Genomic DNA, 21,429 nt, shown 5'->3' on the forward strand with positions numbered 1-21,429 from the left:
TTGAGCAAATGAAATTGTTTATCAGGCAAGAATGGGACATTTCATTTGCAAAACTACAGCAATTGCTCTCCTCAGTTCCCAAGCATTTACAGTGTATTGTTAAGAGTAGAGGTGATGCAACACAGTGGTAAACATGCCCCTGTCCCAACTTTTCTGAAATGTGTTGCTGGTATCAAATTCAATACTAGATAGAACTCGACGCCAACGGCGTCGATGGGGATGCCTCCACCCGGTAGACTACACCCCTTATTAAGTTGTGATTTGGGGATGGTCATTTAACCTCACAGTAATCTTGACCTGGTGAAATTACTTGTATCAGCCTTGCAGACATTGTGTTCACAAGGTTTGCGGACAGACATTTGACCTCACAGTGACCTTGATCTTTTGATCTCAATCTAATCAGTTCATGTTTGTCCCAAAGCGCACAAATGGTGAAAGTTTGGTGAAATTCCTTTTATTAGCCTTTGAGATATCACGTTCGCAAGGTTTCGGGACGGACGCACGGACCACCCGAAAACATAATGCCTCCTGCACCTTACGATGGCGGAGGCATAATGAGCATATATATTTCAGAAAACAAAATTTCTCAGTTTCAACATTTGATATGTTGTCTTTGTTCTATTTTCAATTAAATATTGGGTTTCCATGATATGCAAAATCACCGCATTTTGTTTACGTTTTATGCAGTGTCCCAAATTGAATTATTCATTTTGAGTAAGCAGAAATTGTTCCATCAAGCTCACTGCTACATGCCAGCATCATCATTGAAAGCAATTTTATTTTTGTGTATTTCTTTAGGTCATTCACTTTGGAGAATTAAAAACCCATACCAGTGCAAATAATTTATAGAATAACTCCAATGATCCTCAATATGCCAGCAGAAAGAGGAGAAGCACATGCCCACGTAGAGCCATGGCAGCTTCATCCCACATATGTCAGCTGTGATGTGAGTCAGCACAGATGCATCCAACACTGGCATGTTGTTCAGGTTCCAGCCACTGCTGAGGTAATGCTGCAGGGACAGAAGGGAGTGAAGGTATGAAAAAACATTCATCCAATCATATTAGAGAGCAGATAATTTGCATTGCCTTTTAGGAAAGTACACAGAAAAGACGACAATACAGAGGTACACACACTGATAAACAGAATCATGTACCATATCTTAAAGGCAGGGTATATACACTCACCAGCCACTTTGTTAGGTACACTCATACACCTGCTGTTTTATGCAGTTATCTAAATCAGCCAATCCCTTGACAGCAGCACAATGCATAAAATCATGCAGATAAATATCAAGGGCTTCAGTTAAAGTTCACTTCAAACATCAGCATGGGAAAAATTGTGATCACTGACTTTCACTGCGGCATGGGTGTTGGTGCCAGATGGACTGGTTAGTCCATTGTACATACTAACATACAATGTAATACATTGTTATTTCAGAGGCAATAAATACGCAAGTCCAGAAAGGTCACGCGTTATTTTTTCTGTTTATGATCAACACAAAATTTACTTTCACAAGATCACAACTTAGTGGCACGGTGGTGTACTGTTAGCACTGTCGCCTCACAGCAAGAAGGTTCTGGGTTCAAGCCCAGTGGCTGACAGGGGCCTTTCTGTGTGGAGTTTGCATATTCTCCCCGTGTCCACATGGGTTTTCTCCAGGTGCTCCAGTTTCCCCCTCCACAGTACAAAGACATGCAGGTTAGGTTAATTGGTGGCTCTAAATTGACCGCAGATGTGAATTGTTGTTTGTCTCCATGTGTCAGCCCTGCGATGATTTGGCGACTTGATCAGGGTGTACCTGGGCTCTCGTCCATAGTCAGCTGGGATAGGCTCCAGCTTGCCCATGACCCGCACAGGATAAGCAGTTAACGATAATGGATGGAAGATCACAACTTTTTTTTTTTCAAATCTTACCACTTAATTTTCCTCATGATAAAATTCATTATTGGCCATACATGCTACACATCAGGCAGGACCTTAACAGAAAGTAGTTAGCACAGTGGTATTGTTATGGCCTTACAGGTCTAAGGTCATGGATTCAATCCTAAACTTGGATAATTGTGAGACATTTTACAATATTTTCCCGAAATTTCCACTTTGGGATTAATAAAGTACATCAATCTATCTATCTATAGTTGTGGTCAGAGGTTTACATACACAAACATTGTCACCATGGACATGAATGTCAGGATAATATAGGGCTTTCAATGACTTGGTTGAACTGTTCTTTTTCTGTCCCAGAATAATTGTACAACATGCATCTTTCATGGAAAAAATGGTGCACAAGTTTTAATTTATTTTAGGTTTTCTAAAAACACAATCAAAATTAAACATACACTGCCAAAAATATACATAAGTTTACTTTAATCATCTTACTAAGTTCCAAAATGTATTTTAAATTACCAAGGCCTCTTAAAGGTGGAGTACAAGATTTTTTTCAGGAGTATTTTTTACCATATTGCTTGAAAAGCTCCTCACACCCATGTTGCAAGCAGTACAATAGAAGGTTTGACCCAAAAACGAAATATTTTAAATCTAGTCTACAGTGTAAAATAAAGGAAAAACGCCATCAAATCCTATCGAGGTACCACCTCAAAATGATTGGATACGGACACGTCAATCAGACTGAAGCCCGCGAGCAGTCCGTCCCTTCTGTGCGTGTGAGAGCAAGCAGCCCCTCCCCCAACCCGCGTGCTGCGAGCAGTGTCACACAGAAAGCGCAGGATTTTCAGTGCGCTCCCTCCAAACAACGAGGATTTACACGAAAACGGAAGGAGATATTCACAAAATTCTTTCACAGTGAGCGCCACAAGGCTCTCCTGAATACACTGATGTAATTTTTTTGTCTGTAATGTAAAAAATGAGGTCACTAGAGCGAGTTAAAAACGAGTGACTTTTCTGCCAAGTTTATAATGGCAGTCTATGGGGCTGCGCGCCTGCCCTCTCCTCACTTTCAGGCTTCTCATTCAAAAACTGCAAGTCCTATCGTGTAGGTAGACACATTGTGTGAATCAGGACAAGTGTGGCTACTACTTTTGAGAAAATTGTGTGTGGAGTGAAAATTGGGGCTGAAAACACAGTTTAAATGGAAAGTTTGAGCTATTTTTCCCAAGCTCTCTACACTCTAACTTAACGAGCTCCACTGGTGTGTAACGCAATAGACACCCATTATAAAGCCGGAATTTCTCAGGCTTTATAAAGGGGAGGAGGGGTGGAGACGCGGGGGGTGGGAGTATGGTGAGGGCGGGCGTGTTTCTTTTCAAAATATGGCTTGCGGGAACCGTTATTCCAAAATCTCGTACTCCACCTTTAAGTTCCTGTTAGTGATCATCTCTATACCAACATGAAAAGGGTTTGTTTGATAGCACTCATTGGATTGATCAATACGCAGTATAATGGGAAAGTCCAAGGAGCTTAGTGCAGATCTGAGAAAGTGGATCATAGACCTACACAACTCAGAAATGTCTCTTAGAAACTGAAGATTCCAAAATTATCAGTTCAGACAATTTGATGAAAATAGAAGTTATTGGGAGCCACTTTGCTGGAAGAGAACACAGTCACCCTCAGTAGAGAGGAAATTGGTTCAGACGGTCAGGAAAAACACAGGAAGCACCAAGGCCCACCATGAACTGGAAGCTGCTGGAACACTGTCTAGAGTTAAGCGAGATTTACATTGCCATGGACCAAGAAGCTGCCGTCTAAGAAAGAAGCCCCTGCTGCAGAATCAACACCTTCAAGCTCAAAGTTTGTGGCTGCCTACATGCACACAGAAAAAGCCTTCTTGAGGAAAGATTTATGGTCAGATGAGAGGAGACCGTTTGGTCACAATGACCAGATGTACAGAGGAACACTGTACCAATTGTTAAGTATTGTGGTAACATCATAATTTGGGGTTGTTTAGCTGCCAGTGGAACTGGTGCACTGCACAAAGCGTATGGAATAATGGAGGACTAACCTTAATCCATAAGACACTTGGACACAATTGAGTGCTCCAACAGAACAATGACACCAAACACACATCATAGCTGGTTGTGGACTGGATAAAGCAGAGTAATATTGATCTTGAAACTAGTCCTGACATCAACCTTATCAAAAATATGTGGACCATGCTTAAAATCAGGTCCATGCCATGAAGACACAAATTTAAATGAACTCTACCAATTCTGCCATAAAGAATGGTCAAATATCCAACCAGCATTCTGCCAGAAGCTTGTTGATGGTGACCAAAAGCAGCTGATCAAGGTGAAATTTGCTAAGGGACAGTTAACCAAATATTGGGTGTGCTGCATATATTTTTGCCCGTGTTGATTTCAGAAAATCCAAAATAGTGAAGTTTATTTCTATAGCGCTTTTAACAACAGGCACTGCTGCAAAGCAGCTTGACAGAAAATTAAAGACTGTGCCCAGAGCCATCTTCCAACTGTCCATATGGGGCCATCCTCCACAGGAGGAATGTGATGAGACTCAAGCCAAACATAGGACGTCAAGATGGCTCAGGCAGGTCCAAAGAGCAGAAGAGGTCATCACCACTGGTGTCTCAGGATCGACGTGTAATGTGACCGGGGGGGGGACCCCAAACAAACAAAACACACCACTTACAGGTTGTTTGGTATGCCCGGTGTCACCTAATGGTTAAGCACAGTATACATTTTGCACTGAGTGCAAACAGGGACTGCAGCAAGACTATGACAGCATAAATAAAAGGGAAAGCCAGAAGGTAAGACAGACATGAGGAAACCATGGGACACAAAGCAGCAGCCACTCCACCATCAACAAACCCAAGTGAGTGTGTGCGCGCGCATGCGCAGCATCCATACATCCCAGTTTACCAAAACACTATGCCTGAGGATCCTCCAGACCTACTCCTTTACCTAATAAAAAGCTATAAACAAAAGGATTGACTAAAAGGACTCATTTTCAGCCTAGACTTAAAACACGGAGACTGTGCCTGAGTTCCAAACATGTCTTGGAAGGCTGTTCCATAAATGTGGGGCTTTGTAAGAGAAGACTCTGCCCCCTGTTGTAGACTTCACCATCTGTTGGCACCTCATATAGCCTGCACAATACATTACAATTTGTATACCAAATTCTTATTTTTTTCCTATTAAAGATGCATGTTGTACAATCATCCTGCCACAGAATAAGAAACCAGTGAAAGCCCAATATTACCATAACATTCATGTCCATGTATGTAAACTTCTGGTCACAACTATCGATCCACCTATCCAGCCAAGGAAACCTCCCAGTCCCAGAGTTCAGGATCACCATCGTGTTCACTACGATATGGTTGCAGTTTTCAAACTTGCCTTCTCAAGTGACAGACACTCATTTAAAAGCTCTGGCCCTGACCAACATCTAGATGGATGGATAGACTTTATTGATCCTGAGGAGGAAATTTGGGAAAAGCATAGTCTAGTGGTATGCTGCAACTCTACCACTGTACCAACTTATTTTCTTTTAGGGCACACCCTGATGTATAGACAAAAATGCATTTTGAGAAAATGAGCATAAGTAGTTGTGATCAAGAAACAACTTTTTAAAAAAATTCTCAAGATTTAAAAAAAATAACACAACAACCACCCCCACACGGCCTTTCTGGACTTCCGTAAATAAATGCAGCAAAACTAAGAAACCTGCACTACCAGTATTATTGGGCGCAGTACAGCATACCTCTTCATCGGATGGAACTTTAAAAGGACCATTCCTGACAGGGAAGCCACTGCCAAAGTCCTTTGAGGCAATGTCTGCCCCATACTCTACTGTGACATCTTCCTCAATGGTGCTAACTAAACGCCAAAATTCCTTCTCAACCAGCTCAGTCGGGACCATCTACAGAGAAAACACAAGTTAGTGTCAGGAGCTTGACCACGCAGATCACTCATACAGCTAATAATGGAATTGGAATCTTTAAGTAAAGCATACATGCACAGGCATGTTGAAATAGTCCGACTTGAAGGAGTCTGCCATATCTCCAAAGGAGCGGAGTGTGTAGTCTCTGGGCGCCTGTTCAAAGCCAAATGCAACCTGAGGCTTGCCACACTCCTTTGGATAAAAGAACAAGTACATACAAAATTACAAACCGGCACAATTTGGGCAGGAGAAATTTTATGCTGGAGAAATATGGCCTTTTCTGAAGTTTTTATCCAAAGTAGTAAACCAACATTCAGACAAGGTGAGAAAAATAAGTACACCCTATAATTCAGTAACATGTAGAACCACCTTTAGCAAAAATTTTTTTAATTAAACATTTTATGTAGGCGTTTACCAGCATCTCAAATCACTGTGGAGAAATTTTGGCCCACTCTTCTTTACGAACTTGCTTCAGCCCATGGAAGTTTGAGGGCATTCATTCATGCACAGCTCTCTTAAGATCCTGACACAACATCTCAAATGGGGCTAAGGCCTGTACTTTGATTTGGCTATTCCAACACCGATTCTTCCCCCCCAGCCATTCAGGTGTCAATTTGCTGGTATTTTCGGTATCATTGTCCTGGAGCATGACCCAATTACAGACCAGCTGAAGCTGCTGGACAGATGGCCTCATTCTATAAAGCTGCTTTGCGACAATGTTTATTGTTAAAAGCGCTATACAAATAAACTTGACTTGACTCATGTGTTTCAAGAACATTCTGGTATACAGCGGAGTTCATTGGCATCTCTGTGACTGTGGCTGCAAAACAAGCCTAAAAACAGCCCCCCAACAGCTGGTATAAGGTGTTCGGCCATCATGCACAGTGCAATATTTAACAAAATCCAAATATCTCCATCTTGTTCTCATCAGGCCAAAGGATTTTGTTTCAGAACTTCTGTGACCTATTCAGATGCAATTTTGTAAACCTAAGTTGTGATGCCATAGTCTTTTTGGAGAGAAGGGGCTTTTTTCCCCAGCCACCATGAAAGTCATACTTGTTCAGTCTTTTTCTGATTATGCTGTCATGAACATTAAATGTTTATGTGCTTCTAGAAGCCTGTAGCTCACATGATGTAGTTCTTGTTCTTTACATCTCCAAGTATTAAACAAACCGTCTGCCCTTGGACTGAATTTGCTGGGACACTCTTTCCTGGGAAGACTAGCAATCATCTTGAAGGCCTTCAATTTGCAAACAATCCTTCTCACTGTAGAATGGTAAATTTCAAATTATTTGGAGATGACCTCTAACCATTTCCCAGATTGATGAGCAGCAACAATTGCATCCCTGAGGTCATAGCTGATGTCCTTCCTTCATGGAATGATGAAAAAACACATTTGAGTGCTCCAGAATGCCAAAGTGCCAACGGTTCTGCTTTTATAGTGGTAGTCACACTCCTTGATGATTGACCAATCTTGTGCATTTCATTATTAACACCTAGCTGCCAATTACTCTCTTAATGAATGTAGAAGTAGGAAGGGTGCACTCCCCCCAATTTCTGAACATTAGTTTACTTTTTGAGAAAAAATGACTACATATGGCGGCACGGTGGTGTAGTGGTTAGCGCTGTCGCCTCACAGCAAGAAGGTCCTGGGTTCGAGCCCCGGGGCCGGCGAGGGCCTTTCTGTGCGGAGTTTGCATGTTCTCCCCGTGTCCGCGTGGGTTTCCTCCGGGTGCTCCGGTTTCCCCCACAGTCCAAAGACATGCAGGTTAGGTTAACTGGTGACTCTAAATTGACTGTAGGTGTGAATGTGAGTGTGAATGGTTGTCTGTGTCTATATGTCAGCCCTGTGATGACCTGGCGACTTGTCCAGGGTGTACCCCGCCTTTCGCCCGTAGTCAGCTGGGATAGGCTCCAGCTTGCCTGCGACCCTGTAGAAGGATAAAGCGGCTAGAGATAATGAGATGAGATGACTACATATTGAAATCTGTTTGTTGTCACCAAGGGTATTTGTTTATAGATGGTTAGAACCACACAATTGTTATTTAGGCCCTGATAAACTGAAGGTGGATGTGCCTTTGTTTTCCAGCAACTGTAAGCCACTCTTACCCAATGTTCACACCAAACATGGCGAGAGCATCAAAATTCACTCTGGCTGCTCTGCCAACAAGGCTGGTAAGTTTGTGGATGCTCTGTGACGTAGATGAAATGGGCAGCTACAAGATAATTCAGAATGCCTCATCTTGCAAATTTTGTTTAAAAGGACTGCAAAGCAAATGCACATGTAATCTTTGCACCAACCAACCAGTTCACCTCATGAAATCTTTTAAATTTGAAGGCAAGAAATAGATCAACAAAGAAAAATAATGAACAATTGTGATCACTGGTTAACAATATCACTACGGAGACCAGGTATATGCCTTTCCACAAAAACAAACCAACCAACCAGCCACACGACAAAAGTGTCTGCTTTCATTTTAACACGTCCTACATACACCATCTCGTAATACCTCCCATTCGACAGCATCATTCAAGACACATGTAAATAAATTGCCAACACATTTTTGCATGCTGTGGCAGTAGTCAGCATGCAATTCCCTCTTATTTTCACAAAATATATGATGCACTTCACCAACTCACCCAAAACACCTACAGTTTCCATCACCTTGGTCCATGCCTAGTTTTTATTTTATTTTTTAAGGTCCCTGGATGCAAACAGGGACACTTCATAAATAATGGGGAAACCTGCCACCACAACTATCACTCTCCTTCATGGTAGGCTAACTTGGGAAAAGTTTGAACGGAACCAAAAATTTACACGACCGTGTTCTCTATGATTCTTTACAGCGGGGTACTTCTAAATTTCAATTGGTTGCTGCTGAACCTTGTTATAGCTCATTACCATAATATTTGGACTTCAACTTCATTCTGACACCCTCACTACCCAAGATGCGCCACCAATGAACTAATCGCGGACAGATGCTGTCTCACATAGAAAATTAATGACTTCCGGTCATTTTGATGCTCTCGCCACATTTGGTGCGAACATAGGGTTATGGGATTTATGTATGAGGAAAATCCTTGTTTATAAAAGAAACTGTGACTTCAGTGAATTGCAGTGAGATCTTTGACCACCTGCGCCAGGCACTTGGGACATCTCCAGTCCCCTTTGGGGACATCATGAAGTGGTGGAATTAGACAGAATGTGTGGTAGCTGTCATCGCAGCCATCACACAGCAACAGCTTGTCTTCATCACCGCCTCCCCCACACACCAAACACATGTACTGTTCCACCTTCAAAAGCACACACAAAAGAAACATCTGGAAATGGGCTGGAAAATCCACTATACCATAATAAAATGCTTGATGACTCAGGCATGATGTGGTCAAGGCAACTTTAAAAACTTCAAATCAAACCAGGCAGCAACACTTGGACTAATCAGCAACTTTGGTGTTCTTCACCTTTGATGTTTCTCCGTTAGGCATTGATTCAACTTGTTCCATAGGCTCCTGTTTCAGGTGGACTGGAAAGCTTGTCACTGAAAAATGTATCAACCATATTTAGCAACTTTTTAATCAGGAAGTGTAAATGTTGAAAAATTCTTTAGGTAGATCACCTGCTTCTGGTTTTGCCACATAAGAGCCCATTCGCCTTCTTAGGTTGGGTCTGTTTTCACATGCTTCCTCCTGCTCATTTTTGAAACAGTGACCCTAAGAGGGGAGAAAACACTTTCTGTTGAAAAGGTTAAGCAGAATGAAGATAACCAATGCAGTAATACTTTGTTTTGACTCAGGATTAAAATCCACAAGAAATGTAAAGTTTTTTTGTAATGTAAACTGGGAAGGTAGGTGACAAAGCACTAAAACCATGTCCTTAAAGAGGGTTTTACCAAAAATAATTTAAAAATTTTACCGTTAATGAGATTTTAGACCGTTTGGCTCTGCGGGCAATGGTGGAGATTTCTGCAGGCTGTACAGACTGTCGCTGAGGCAAGTCATGAGATTTATATACCTTATCTTTGGTATCATTTGTAAGAGTGGGTTTCTGTGAGTTCTAATAAAGAAAACACAAGACAAAATTTAAATTTTATATTGACAAATAATTCAGTCACAATGTGGAGAATCCAGTGCACGTAAATCAGTACTTATCCAATGAATCCTCAACAAATAAAAGCTCAGCTACTTCCAGTAATTACTCATTAGTCATGTCATTTTACCAATAAATATTTATTTAAAAAAAAGCCCCAACCCCCCCCCCCCCCACACACACACACAAACAAAATATGGTTCTAGTTATATTTTTCCCCACCAACTTAATTAGAACACAAGTGAAGTCAGGATGAAAACATTCTTTAAAAAAATAAAAATGATGAACAGTCCCCTCCAAAAGTACTGAAATGGCAAGGCTAATTCTTTTGTTTTTCTATACCTGTTACCTATCCTCCTTGTGCCACATGGGGCCTCCACAAAACTCCTCCACCTCTTCCTGTTGGCCGCCACAACCCGCACCTCTTCCCATGTACTCCAGCCCATCTCTCCCCTTTCCTGTTCTATGGTCAGTCTCCATGTTGTTTTTGGTCTTCCTTTTTTCCTTTTCCCTTCCGGTGCCCACATCATTGCCACATTACAATCATGGTCATGACCTTGTCTGAGAATATGGCCAATCTTCTTCCATCTACGAAGTTTCACCTCTTCGCTCAACGGTTTTGTGTTTGCTCTTTCTAATAACTCATCCGGACATATGTGATCTTGCCAAAGGATGAAGATCCTTCTCAAGCATTTGCCGTTAAAAACATTAACTACCCTATTGTCTCCTTTATTCATCTTCCATGTTTCACGTCCATACAGCAAGACGGGCAACACAAGCATCTTGTACAGCCTTAACTTTGTTTTTCTAGAGAAGTTATTAGAGCTCCAAATCCTCTTCAGTCTGACAAATGCCCCTCTTGCTTTTGAAAGCCCGTTTCTGAGATCGTTCATTCCACCTCCTTCTTTACAAACTTTAGCGCCCAAATATGTGAACTCAACATCCTCAATATCCTGCCTGCCAACTGTTATCTTTTCCTGGTTCTTTGCATTTACTCTCAACACTTTCGTCTTTACCAGACTGATCTCAAGTCCCACCCTTCTGGCTTCTTCATGCAATTTCATTGTTTTTTCTTGAGTATGTTGCTTAGTACAGGAGAGCAGAACGATGTGGTTGGCAAAATCCAAATCATCGAACCCAGGTCACTTTGTGAATGGTCTTCTGTGGGAATATTGTTCCTGTTATTACTAGCTTGTTCAAATCACACATCTCGCAAAGTCTTTCTCCATTATTTTTCCTTTCTCCTAACCCATGTTTACCCATGACTCGTTCATAATCCCAATTTTGATCTCCAACTTTGGCATTCATATTGCCAGTGACCATTAACATATCATGTACATTCCTTCCATCTAATACATCTTGCAACCTCATAAAATTCATCCTTTACTTGTTCATCTACATCTTCCGTGGGTGTGTAAACATGTATGACTGTCAGCTTTATGCGCTTGGAATAGTATCTTGCTTGAATTCCTCTCTTGCTTATTGGGATCCAGTCCATTAGCGCTCCTGCTGCCTTTTTTGACATTAGTATGCCTACCCCATCTCTGTGGTGATCATCTTCTCTTCCAGAATAAATAAAAGGTTTCTCCATCAGCCAACTGCACTTTTCCTTGCCCTGTCCAATGTGTTTCACTAATGCCCATGATGTCTATACCTCTTCTACTCATTTCCCTTGCCACCTGGACAATGTTGCCACTTCTGTATAATGTACATACATTCCAATTACCAATCTTTATGGTGTTCTTTGGGTGCACCCATGGCCTTGTCGACCTCAGTTTCCCACTGGCTTTGGCCCTCAGGTGTCATTAAATCTCTCTCATGAGGTGGCACCCCCACTATACTGTGAATTTGCTCTGCTTCTGGTTTCTGTAACACTTTTTTTTTTTTTACAGGAGCAGGTTATCAGCCCTCAGCCCAACCTCCAAACCTGGAGGACCAGTGGAATCACACTGTCAGGCCCCTACCCTTCGACCTATCTGGCACAGGTGGCCCTACCAGGAGCACACAACTCCCACCGGCATAGCTCTAGGGGTCATTGGAACACGCAAACCACTCCACCGTGATAAGGTTTGTTTTGCTATACACTGAAGATATTTGGATTCAAACAAAGAATAGCCATTCAGAGTCATTGTTTAAACAAGCAATCTAACGGAGCACACCTGAGCAACAAGAAACACCCTTCAGGCACATGTTCCAAAATGTGTGATCACTTGAAAAATGAATGGTTTCAAACAAAAGATGCCATGTTCGAAGTTGTTTAACATGTATAGATGCAAATATCAGGAAAAGGAAGCTGAAATTCTGATTCATCATTTCATATTCATCTTTTGATCTCAAACCCAAAGTTCTTCAGTGTATAGCAAAAGAATTTGCACTGCTGTTCTGATACTTTTGGAGGGGACTGTATCTTATAGTTCCACTAATATGAAGCAGTCCTGACAAGCTACATACGGAAGCATATGGATAGGAAGGGTCTTCAGGAACCAGTTCAACCCTTGCAAATCAGTCAGAAATCACTGTCCTCCTTCTGAAAACCATTAAACAATGCTAAACAGATTAATTAATGTTGAAAAGAACGCTGTGGTTTACCTGTTAATTCATGCCTCTGTACAAGATAGAACAAATATTTTTTGGTCAAAGAATCAGCTTTGTTGGGGTCTGATATGAATAAGGTCCTGATCCAAGAGAAGGTCAGGGGCCAGTGATAGAACTGATAGAAGTTTTGATTCCTGAGACACTTTCATCAGCACCCAATGAACCAGTGTAGCTACTGTTGTCCAATGAGTGATGTTTTGTGCTTTTAAGATTCTTGTCACCAACCCCTACACATCATGTGACCCTTTAATGGTGGGAGGGTGCTCTTTATGTTCCACTCCACAAAATGGATGGTCTGCTCAGAACATGGATGTGGCTCTACCTTCTGTACATGACCTTACATGCACATGTAGAAGCAACAGCAATGCAAGCTGTACTGTTCACTTACCGGCTTGCATAGTTTATGTACATCTGGAGAATTAAAAGCAATGTCCACTTAATAGCTCAGACACAAAACACTCCTGGCCATCTGGATTCCAAGTCAAACTCCAAAATGTTTAGCGATTTCATGTACAGTTGAACAAACTGACAAGTTAGGACTCTCTTTAAAGGAAAATGCCAGGATTTTTTTTTAAACCTGAGCTCAATTTTCCCACCTCTTTGGGTCTAAATATTTACTCGGGACAAAAACGATTGATATTGCTCTAGTATTTTGTTAGAACACTATAACCAGCAACCGCAAAATGACTACAATGTAATTCTACAGGACAAGTGTCCACGTCAACTGCTTGTTTTCGGCACTAACAGACTCAATGTTGTTATAAGTAGGTACCCCAAGGGCTGCTGCAGCACGCCTGGACAAGTAGGTATATCAGACATTTGCTGGCCGTACTATAAAAATTGTGCATGCAGACAATCATCTAAGTTTCCAAATCTGTCATTGCTTAACCCTTGAATATTTTATATTGTGAATACCATCATTAAAAAGCTTATAATTTCTGCTTTCCAAAAAAATTTCTCTCTTTAAGTTCTGTTCAGTACTTTGGGAATAATGGCAGGTTGAAGTTGGTGCAACAGACACTATGTACACCAGGTTCATGGGATGTCGGGAAACTGCCAGTGCTTTTTGAGTCACGGGGAAGCGGTCAGGCTCTCTTCTGATCGGTTTCCAACGGGATTACTCATGAATATCAAATCAGATAACTTTTATAGGGATAGCCCGTCAGCTAGTTTTGATATTATAATTCACAGGAGACTCTGGAGTTTTCATAGCTTTACCTATTTTTTTTTCTAATTAAAAAAAAAAATGCACGTAAATAAATCACCATTTTAGAATATAACGAGTTATTTTGATAAAAAATATTGAGATCTTGGCGGTCGGAATGATATTTTAAAAAACAGTCAGAAACGTCAATTTCAATTCAATTAATTGGAATTGTTTATTGGATGTGGATCACAGCTTTTTTGAGGTTAGCCTTGAAAGCTGTAAATATTATAATTTATATTCTTTAATATAAAACACTAGTCGGTCCTAGTTTTGAGAAATACAAAGGCCTACAGAGCACAAAGAGGGCATATAAATAATCATTTATTACTTTGAGAGTACCAATTTAATGTTTTTACCCAATTAGCACAACCAATACTAATTTTCATAATTTCTTTTAATTTTTCAAATTTTGTATTCATTAGACAGCCATCTATGTGCCTGCCAATTTCCATATGAATACCTTGAAAAATACAAAAGTTAAGAAAAAAAAAATTGATATTCATTAATTAGGCCCATTTTGGACCATGCTATCCTAATACACAATATTACATCAGTTTTCTAAAAATTAAGACGTTTTTCAATCTTTGATTTGTAATATCTCAAGAAAAGATAAACATTTTAATTCTGTAAAAAGTATGTCGCTCTGCATTCAATTCTGAATTCAATGAGGGCAGTTTCAAGCAATTTGGATTGAATTTTCACCCAATATACGTAGGACAAGTGCTGACGAGCACTTGATAGTGATTTTTCAATCAATAACTGTAAAGAAACTGTAGAACTTGAGTGTTTCTACAGTCATTGTTTTACCGTTCTCTTATTCTGGTCTCTGACGCAACACCCCATTCAGTGCCTGTAGCTGATTATCGCACTGGGGCTATTTTCTGAGGTTTATAAAAGAAGTCCCGCAGAATTTGTGAAGTCCATTTCCAAAGTAACGCCCAAATATTTAGCTGAGGACAATGAGTGTGTGACAACATGGAAAGAATCCCTTTTGTAAATGCTAACTGACTACAGGTACTGAATGGGGTGCTACATCAGGGACCAGAAGAATATATGGGAAAAAAAAAATAGGGTCCAGGTTAAAAAAAAAAAAAAATCCCAAAGTTTTCCTTTAAATGAGTAAGAACAGAGAGCAAGTTCCATTGCCTAAAAACTGACTCATGAAATTCGGTACACGCGTCAGTCATGGCCACAGCTACTCAGGTATAGAGGCTTAGCCCCGGGTGTGTCCAGGGGACTCCATAGCACCCCCACATGACATTGGGAATTCTGCCCGATATACAGTGGTGCTTGAAAGTTTGTGAACCTTTTAGAATTTTCTATATTTCTGCATAAATATGATCTAAAACATCAGGATTTTCACACAAGTCCTAAAAGAAGATAAACTCTATAGAACTCGATGCCAACGGTGTCAATGGGGATGCCTCCGCCTGGGAGACTACACCCCTTAAGTTGTGATTTGGGGATGGACATTTGACCTCACAGTAATCCTGACCTGGTGAAATTACTTGTATTAGCCTTGGAGATAGTGTTCACAAGGTTTTTGGACAGACATTTGACCTTAGACCATTTGATCTCAAAATCTAATGAGTTTATCTTGGTCCCCAAATGCACAAATGGTGAAAGTTTGGTGAAATTCCTTTGATTTGCCTTGGAGATATTGTGTTCACAAGGTTCTTGGACAGACATTCGACCTCATAGTGACCTTGACCTTAGAGCTTTTGATCTCAAAATCTAATCAGTTCATGTTTGTCCCAAAGCGCACAAATGGTGAAATTCCTTTCATTAGCCTTTGAGATATCGCGTTCACAAGGTTTTGGGACGGACGCACGCACAACCCGAAAACATAATGCCTCCTGCACCTTACGGTGGCGAAGGCATTAAAAAACCCCAGTTAAACAAATGAGACAAATAATAATACTTGGTCATTTATTTATTGAGGAAAGTGATCCAATATTACCATATCTGTGAGTGGCAAAAGTATGTGAACCTCTAGGATTAGCAGTTAATTTGAAAGTGAAATTAGAGTCAGGTGTTTTCAATCAATGGGATGACAATCAGGTGTGAGTGGGCACCCTGTTTTATTTAAAGGACAGGGATCTATCAAAGTCAGATCTTCATAACACGTTTGTGGAAGTGTATCATGGCACGAACAAAGGAGATTTCTGAGGACCTCAGAAAAAGCACTGTTGACACTCATCAGGCTGGAAAAGGTTACAAACCCATCTCTAAAGAAAGAGTCTGGACTCCACCAAGCCACAGTCAGACAGATTGTGTACAAATGGAGGAAATTCAAGACCATTGCTACCCTCCCCAGGAGTGGTCGACCAACAAAGATCATTCCAGGAGCAAGGCATGTAATAATCGGTGAGGTCACAAAGGACCCCAGGGTAACTTCTAAGCAACTGAAGGCCTTCCTCACATTGGCTAATGTTAGCGTTCATGAGTCCACCATCAGGAGAACACCCGAACAACAATGGTGTGCATGGCAGGGTTGCAAGGAGAAAGCCACTGCTCTCCAAAAAAGAACATTGCTGCTCGTCTGCTAAAGATCATGTGGACAAGCCAGGCGGCTACTGGAAAAATGCTTTGTGGATGGATGAGACCAAAATAGAACTTTTTGGTTTAAATGAGAAGCGTTATGCTTGGAGAAAAGAAAACACTGCATTCCAGCATAAAAACCTTACCCCATCTGTGAAACATGGTGGTGGTATCATGGTTTGGGCCTGTTTTGCTGCATCTGGGCCAGGACAGCTTCCCATCATTGATGGAACAATGAATTCTGAATTAAACCAGCGAATTCTAAAGGAAAATGTCAAGACATCTGTCCATGAACTGAATCTCAAGAGAAGGTGGGTCATACAGCAAGACAACAGCCCTAAGCACACAAGTCATTCTACCAAAGAATGGTTAAAGAAGAATAAAGTTAATGTTTTGGAATGGCCAAGTCAAAGTCCTGACCTTAATTCAATCAAAATGTTGTAGAAGGACCTGAAGCAAGCAGTTCATGTGAAGAAACCCACCAACATCCCAGAGTTGAAGCTGTTCTGTGGGGAGGAATGGGCTAAAATTCCTCCAAGCTAGTGTGCAGGACTGATCAACAGTTACTGGAAATGTTTAGTTGCAGTTATTGCTGCACAAGGGGGTCACACCAGATACTGAAAGCAAAGGTTCACACACTTGCCACTCACATATGTAATATTGGATAATTTTCCTCAATAAATAAATGACCAAGTATAATATTTTTGTCTCATTTGTTTAACTGGGTTTTCTTTATCTTCTTTTAGGACTTGTGTGAAAATCTGATGCTGTTTTAGGTCATATTTATGCAGAAATATAGAAAATTCTAAATGGTTCACAAGCTTTCAAGCACCACTGTATGCCCACTGTAACCTCAGATTCCTGACTGACTGGGAATCTGCTGTTCTACCACATCCATCTCAAGACTTATGCTGTATGTTCTGCAATTCTTTTCTGATCACTGTGGTTGCAAAGAGTGATTATCTGAGTTACTACATTATTTGTGTTTCCACCTGCAGAACTGACAATTACTGGAAGTTTTTTTGCACCATTTTGCGTTATCGCTAGAGACGGTATTTTCATGCAAAACAAGGACACCAATGGCTTCTCCAAGCAGTCCATCTGACCCCAACAACTAAGCTGAGGTCAAGGTCACGAAGATCACAGTTTTCCCAATTCTGATGTTTGATGTGAAAATAAACTGAAGCTCATCAAATTTAAAAAAACAAAAACAAACAAAACACTACCCAGAAGTCAGTGTGTATGTAAAGTATGAGACAGTGAACATGGGAGGATTAATGTGGGAGATCAGAAAAGAGGAAACAAAAGTATGCAAGAAAAAAAGGCTTAAATGCCTCACCAGAAGGTTGGCCCCCGTCTGGAAAAGGTAGTAAGGATAGAGAATCCTCTCATAATGAGCACGCAAGTGAGATCCAACAGATTTGCCAAGAGAAAAGCCCATCTTCAGTGCGATCTGGGTCCATTTCCTTTCCCTGCAGACAATGTCAAAGCTGCCCTCCTCCATCACCAACTGCAGAGTGCACAAAGGCAACCAGTTTCAGATTATAGGTTAGAATGCATGGCCAGGACCATACAGAAGTACAGCACAAGTTTATACCTTGTAGAGCTGATACAGGTCAAGAGATTTGCGCTCTACATGAGGGATTTTCAATGTGCAACCCTGCAGCTCCCAAAACTTGGCTATCTGGTCCAAAAAGTTGAGTTTCACTCTGGTTTGAGCCTGAGAAACATGACAGACAACAACAAACATTGAAAATAATTAAGCTACTGCTTCAAATGAAGTCCAGTTACACTCCCTTGTGCCACCATGTAATATTTCCTTTTACACTTTCAAAAACAGTGGTTATTAGAAAAAGCCTCTCACATGAACACTCAAGCACATACTTAAAGTGCTGATGACACGTTTTTGACATCTTTGGTGATGTTTTATAACATAAAAAGTAATTCCCGATGATCCATATATTAATTCACGAAGGCGCCTATTTTACAAGTTATGATAAAAAACGTGGCTATTTGGGCAAATTTGACGGGGCTGCAGAACCCAGGAGACGAAAGAGGAGGAGGGGCTATATGACATCAGAGAAAGAACCTTCCTCCTAACTTACCAGTTTGTTGTTGATGCGATAGGTGTTCAGTTTGTCATTATTAGTGTAATATATATATATATATATATATATATATATATATATATATATATATATATATATAAAAATAAAAGTTATGCCTTCGCGTTGTGTTGCCGGCTTTTGCTCCAAAACCTACAAGGATGGGGTAAGTTTATTCAAGTTTCCCAGAGATCCCGAGCTGCATGCGAAGTGAGTGAAGCAAGTCAGGCGCACTCGTGACAAGGGGAAGCCCTCACCAACATCCGTCCTGTGCTCTGAACACTTCGATTTGGATTGTTTTGACACCCTTCCCAGCTTAAAAGAATCTCTTGGGTGTTCAGTTCATCACAAACGTGTGTTACTACCATCAGCAGTGCCTACACAGTGTTGCCAGATTGGGAGGTTTCCTGCCCAGTTGAGCGGTTTCAAGTGCATTTTGGTGGGTTTTGAACATATTTTGGGCTGGAAAACGTCAGCAGTATCTGTTGCCAGATACTGCTGACGTTTTCCAGCCCAAAATATGTTCAAAACCCACCAAAATGCACTTGAAACCGCCCAACTGGGCGGGAATCCTCCCAATCTGGCAACACTGCCAGTATTCCGGAGGGGGTCTATTAGTAGCTATGCCGGATCCAAAGACAGTCCTCCTGTCAGAACATGTGTTGTGAAACGACATAAGATAAAGGTACGTAGAGCTATAGATTCTACATGATAATCATAAATGTAATCATAAAGTCGGCGTGATATCAGTCACGTATTTGCTTGTGAAAGCTTGCGGCTTTCATGTAACTGCCGCCTAGCAACGAGAGGCAAAGGGTAAAGAGGGTAGGCTATCATAGATTCTATTCGGAAGAGATCAACACAATTCTAGACTCCCAGAAGAGGAAGAGCTAGCACTAGAGAGTTCACCGGCGTTTTCATGAACCATTTCCATTGAGTAGAACAGCCAGTGAACCGCAGCGTGTTCTTCCGCTGACGTCACAACATGGCCGCGAGCCACGGACCCAGTTTTCTTGCGCTGTGCAATTAAAAGTTGGATATTCGCGTAACAACAGCTTCTTTTCACGTAATTATAACAGAAACCTAACACGTTTGCCATGTTGTATAGTTTATTTAAGAAATTGCATAGAGTCATGTTCGTGTCATCAGCCCTTTAAGCACACTGAAATGTCTCCTCTGCATTTAACCCATCTGAAGCAGTGAACACACACACACACACACACACACACACACACACACACACACACACAAAACCAAGTGAGCAATGAGCACACGCACATACCCAGAGCTGCAGACAGCTATACTACAGTGCCCAGGGAGCAGGTGCCTTGCTCAAGAGCACTTTAGCCCAACCTTCAGACCTATGGCTGCCCCATGTTAACCTAACTGCATGTCTTTGGACTGTGGGGGAAACCCACACAGACACAGGGAGAACATGCAAACTCCACAGAAAGGCCCCCATTTGCCACTGGGCTCAAACCCAGAACCTTCTTGCTGTAAAGTGACAGTGCTAACCACTACACCACCATGCCACCCATTCCTTAAAAAGTTATTAAAGTGGTGGCTGAGATCCTAATCAACAATCATTAAAATTATTAAAGCTGTTACATGCTCACTGCCAACATTATTAGAAGCACTACACTAATACCGAGTAGGACCCTCTTTGGCTCTCAGAACAGCCTCAACTTTTCACATCATATAGTAGTCATTCTTTTCAGATTCTGGTCCATGTTAGCATGTCTGGATGACCTAATGGCTGTAGATTTGTCAGCTACGCGTTCATTCTGTGAAGCTCCTGTTCTACCACATCCCAAAGGCGCTCTATTGCATTCACATCAGTTGACTGGGGGCAATGCATTACACGGAACTCAGTGTTGTGTACATGGAACCAGTTTAAGATGATTTGTGCTTTGTGACATGGTGCATTAAGCCATTATATGATAGGTAAATTGTGGCCATAACTGGATACATGTCAGCAACAATACTGAGATTGTAAAATTCAAATGATGCTCAACTGATACTGTTAAGGGACACACTGTTTGCGAAGAAAATATTTCCCCACACTATTACATCACCTGATGTAATACAGCCTGATTTTGAATAATTGTATGCATTGTGCTGCTGCCACATCATTGGCTGACTGGATAATTGCATGAATAAGGTCATGCATAGGTGTTCCCAAAAAGTGACTAGCGAGTATACTTATTATTTATCTGATTAAATAGACTATAATTTTAATAAAACTTAAAAAAAAAAAAAAAAGAGCTGTTTATCTGATACAGATCTATATTAAAAGGTAGCTTGGATACTGTGGAGAAAAAAAAAAAAAAAGAAGTTTAAGGGCACATATCTGTGTAATACCCTTAATCAGTCATGTGTGCTTTTTTTTTTGCTTAATACTGGAGAAAGTTTGAGAACCCCTGACAAAGTCCCTCCCACGCCAGGATCTGGTCTTCCCAGGCAGTCTCCCGTCCCAGTACTAACCAGCATTTGAGGCACATGGGCGTGATGCCAATTTCCACAGCCCTCGGCCTCTCACCGATTACCTAGGGTTACAGTGTGTGTGTGTGTGTGTGTGGGGGGGGGTCTAGTCCTTTAGTAACTGTGAGAGTTTAACTCTGTACACACACCTGTACTGCAGCGTACTTTGCCAGATGGCAATAGGTACCATTTTTATGATGGTCTTTGGTATGAGCCGATCATGAGTAGAACACACAATCTCCCAGTTGAGGGAGGCGGACAAGCTAACTACTAGGCCAGCTTACGGTCACCCCTGACAAAAGGATCATCACATTAATGTAATGGCCCAACATCAGAAATCTTTGTCCTTTTTCTTTTGTCGAACAGCTTCAATATGCAGCTACAGCTGCAACATGAAAATAAACAGGGGATGGACAGCACTTACCTCCAATTCATTGAGCCTCTGTATGCGTGGGGTGAAATGCAATCGGTCCACATCACAGGCAAATGGTGGTTGCCACCCCTAGAGAATTACACCAAGCCATGCTGAGCCTAATAATGTGCCATTTGACACAAGCAGC

General features: G+C 41.3%; 1 protein-coding gene across 3 annotated transcripts in view; it reads right to left on the reverse strand.

Moving 5' to 3' along the window:
- The window catches only part of kdm5ba (lysine demethylase 5Ba), an 80,668-nt gene that overhangs the window by 56,763 nt on the left and 2,476 nt on the right, over nucleotides 1-21,429 (reverse strand). For 2 of the 3 annotated variants that reach the window (XM_060909971.1, XM_060909969.1), the window contains exons 3-12: nucleotides 21,294-21,371; nucleotides 17,881-18,003; nucleotides 17,623-17,793; nucleotides 9,767-9,907; nucleotides 9,471-9,564; nucleotides 9,316-9,392; nucleotides 8,989-9,147; nucleotides 5,926-6,045; nucleotides 5,674-5,832; nucleotides 831-1,012 (exon numbers count right to left, since the gene is read on the reverse strand). In XM_060909971.1, coding sequence (XP_060765954.1) covers nucleotides 831-1,012; nucleotides 5,674-5,832; nucleotides 5,926-6,045; nucleotides 8,989-9,147; nucleotides 9,316-9,392; nucleotides 9,471-9,564; nucleotides 9,767-9,907; nucleotides 17,623-17,793; nucleotides 17,881-18,003; nucleotides 21,294-21,371 — 1,304 coding nt within the window. The remainder of the gene's footprint in view (nucleotides 1-830; nucleotides 1,013-5,673; nucleotides 5,833-5,925; nucleotides 6,046-8,988; nucleotides 9,148-9,315; nucleotides 9,393-9,470; nucleotides 9,565-9,766; nucleotides 9,908-17,622; nucleotides 17,794-17,880; nucleotides 18,004-21,293; nucleotides 21,372-21,429) is intronic. The other variant, XM_060909970.1, reaches the window with a different exon arrangement.

The sequence above is a fragment of the Neoarius graeffei genome, chromosome 26 (genome assembly GCF_027579695.1).
Source record: "Neoarius graeffei isolate fNeoGra1 chromosome 26, fNeoGra1.pri, whole genome shotgun sequence".
In the NCBI taxonomy this organism is placed as follows: Eukaryota; Metazoa; Chordata; class Actinopteri; order Siluriformes; family Ariidae; genus Neoarius; species Neoarius graeffei.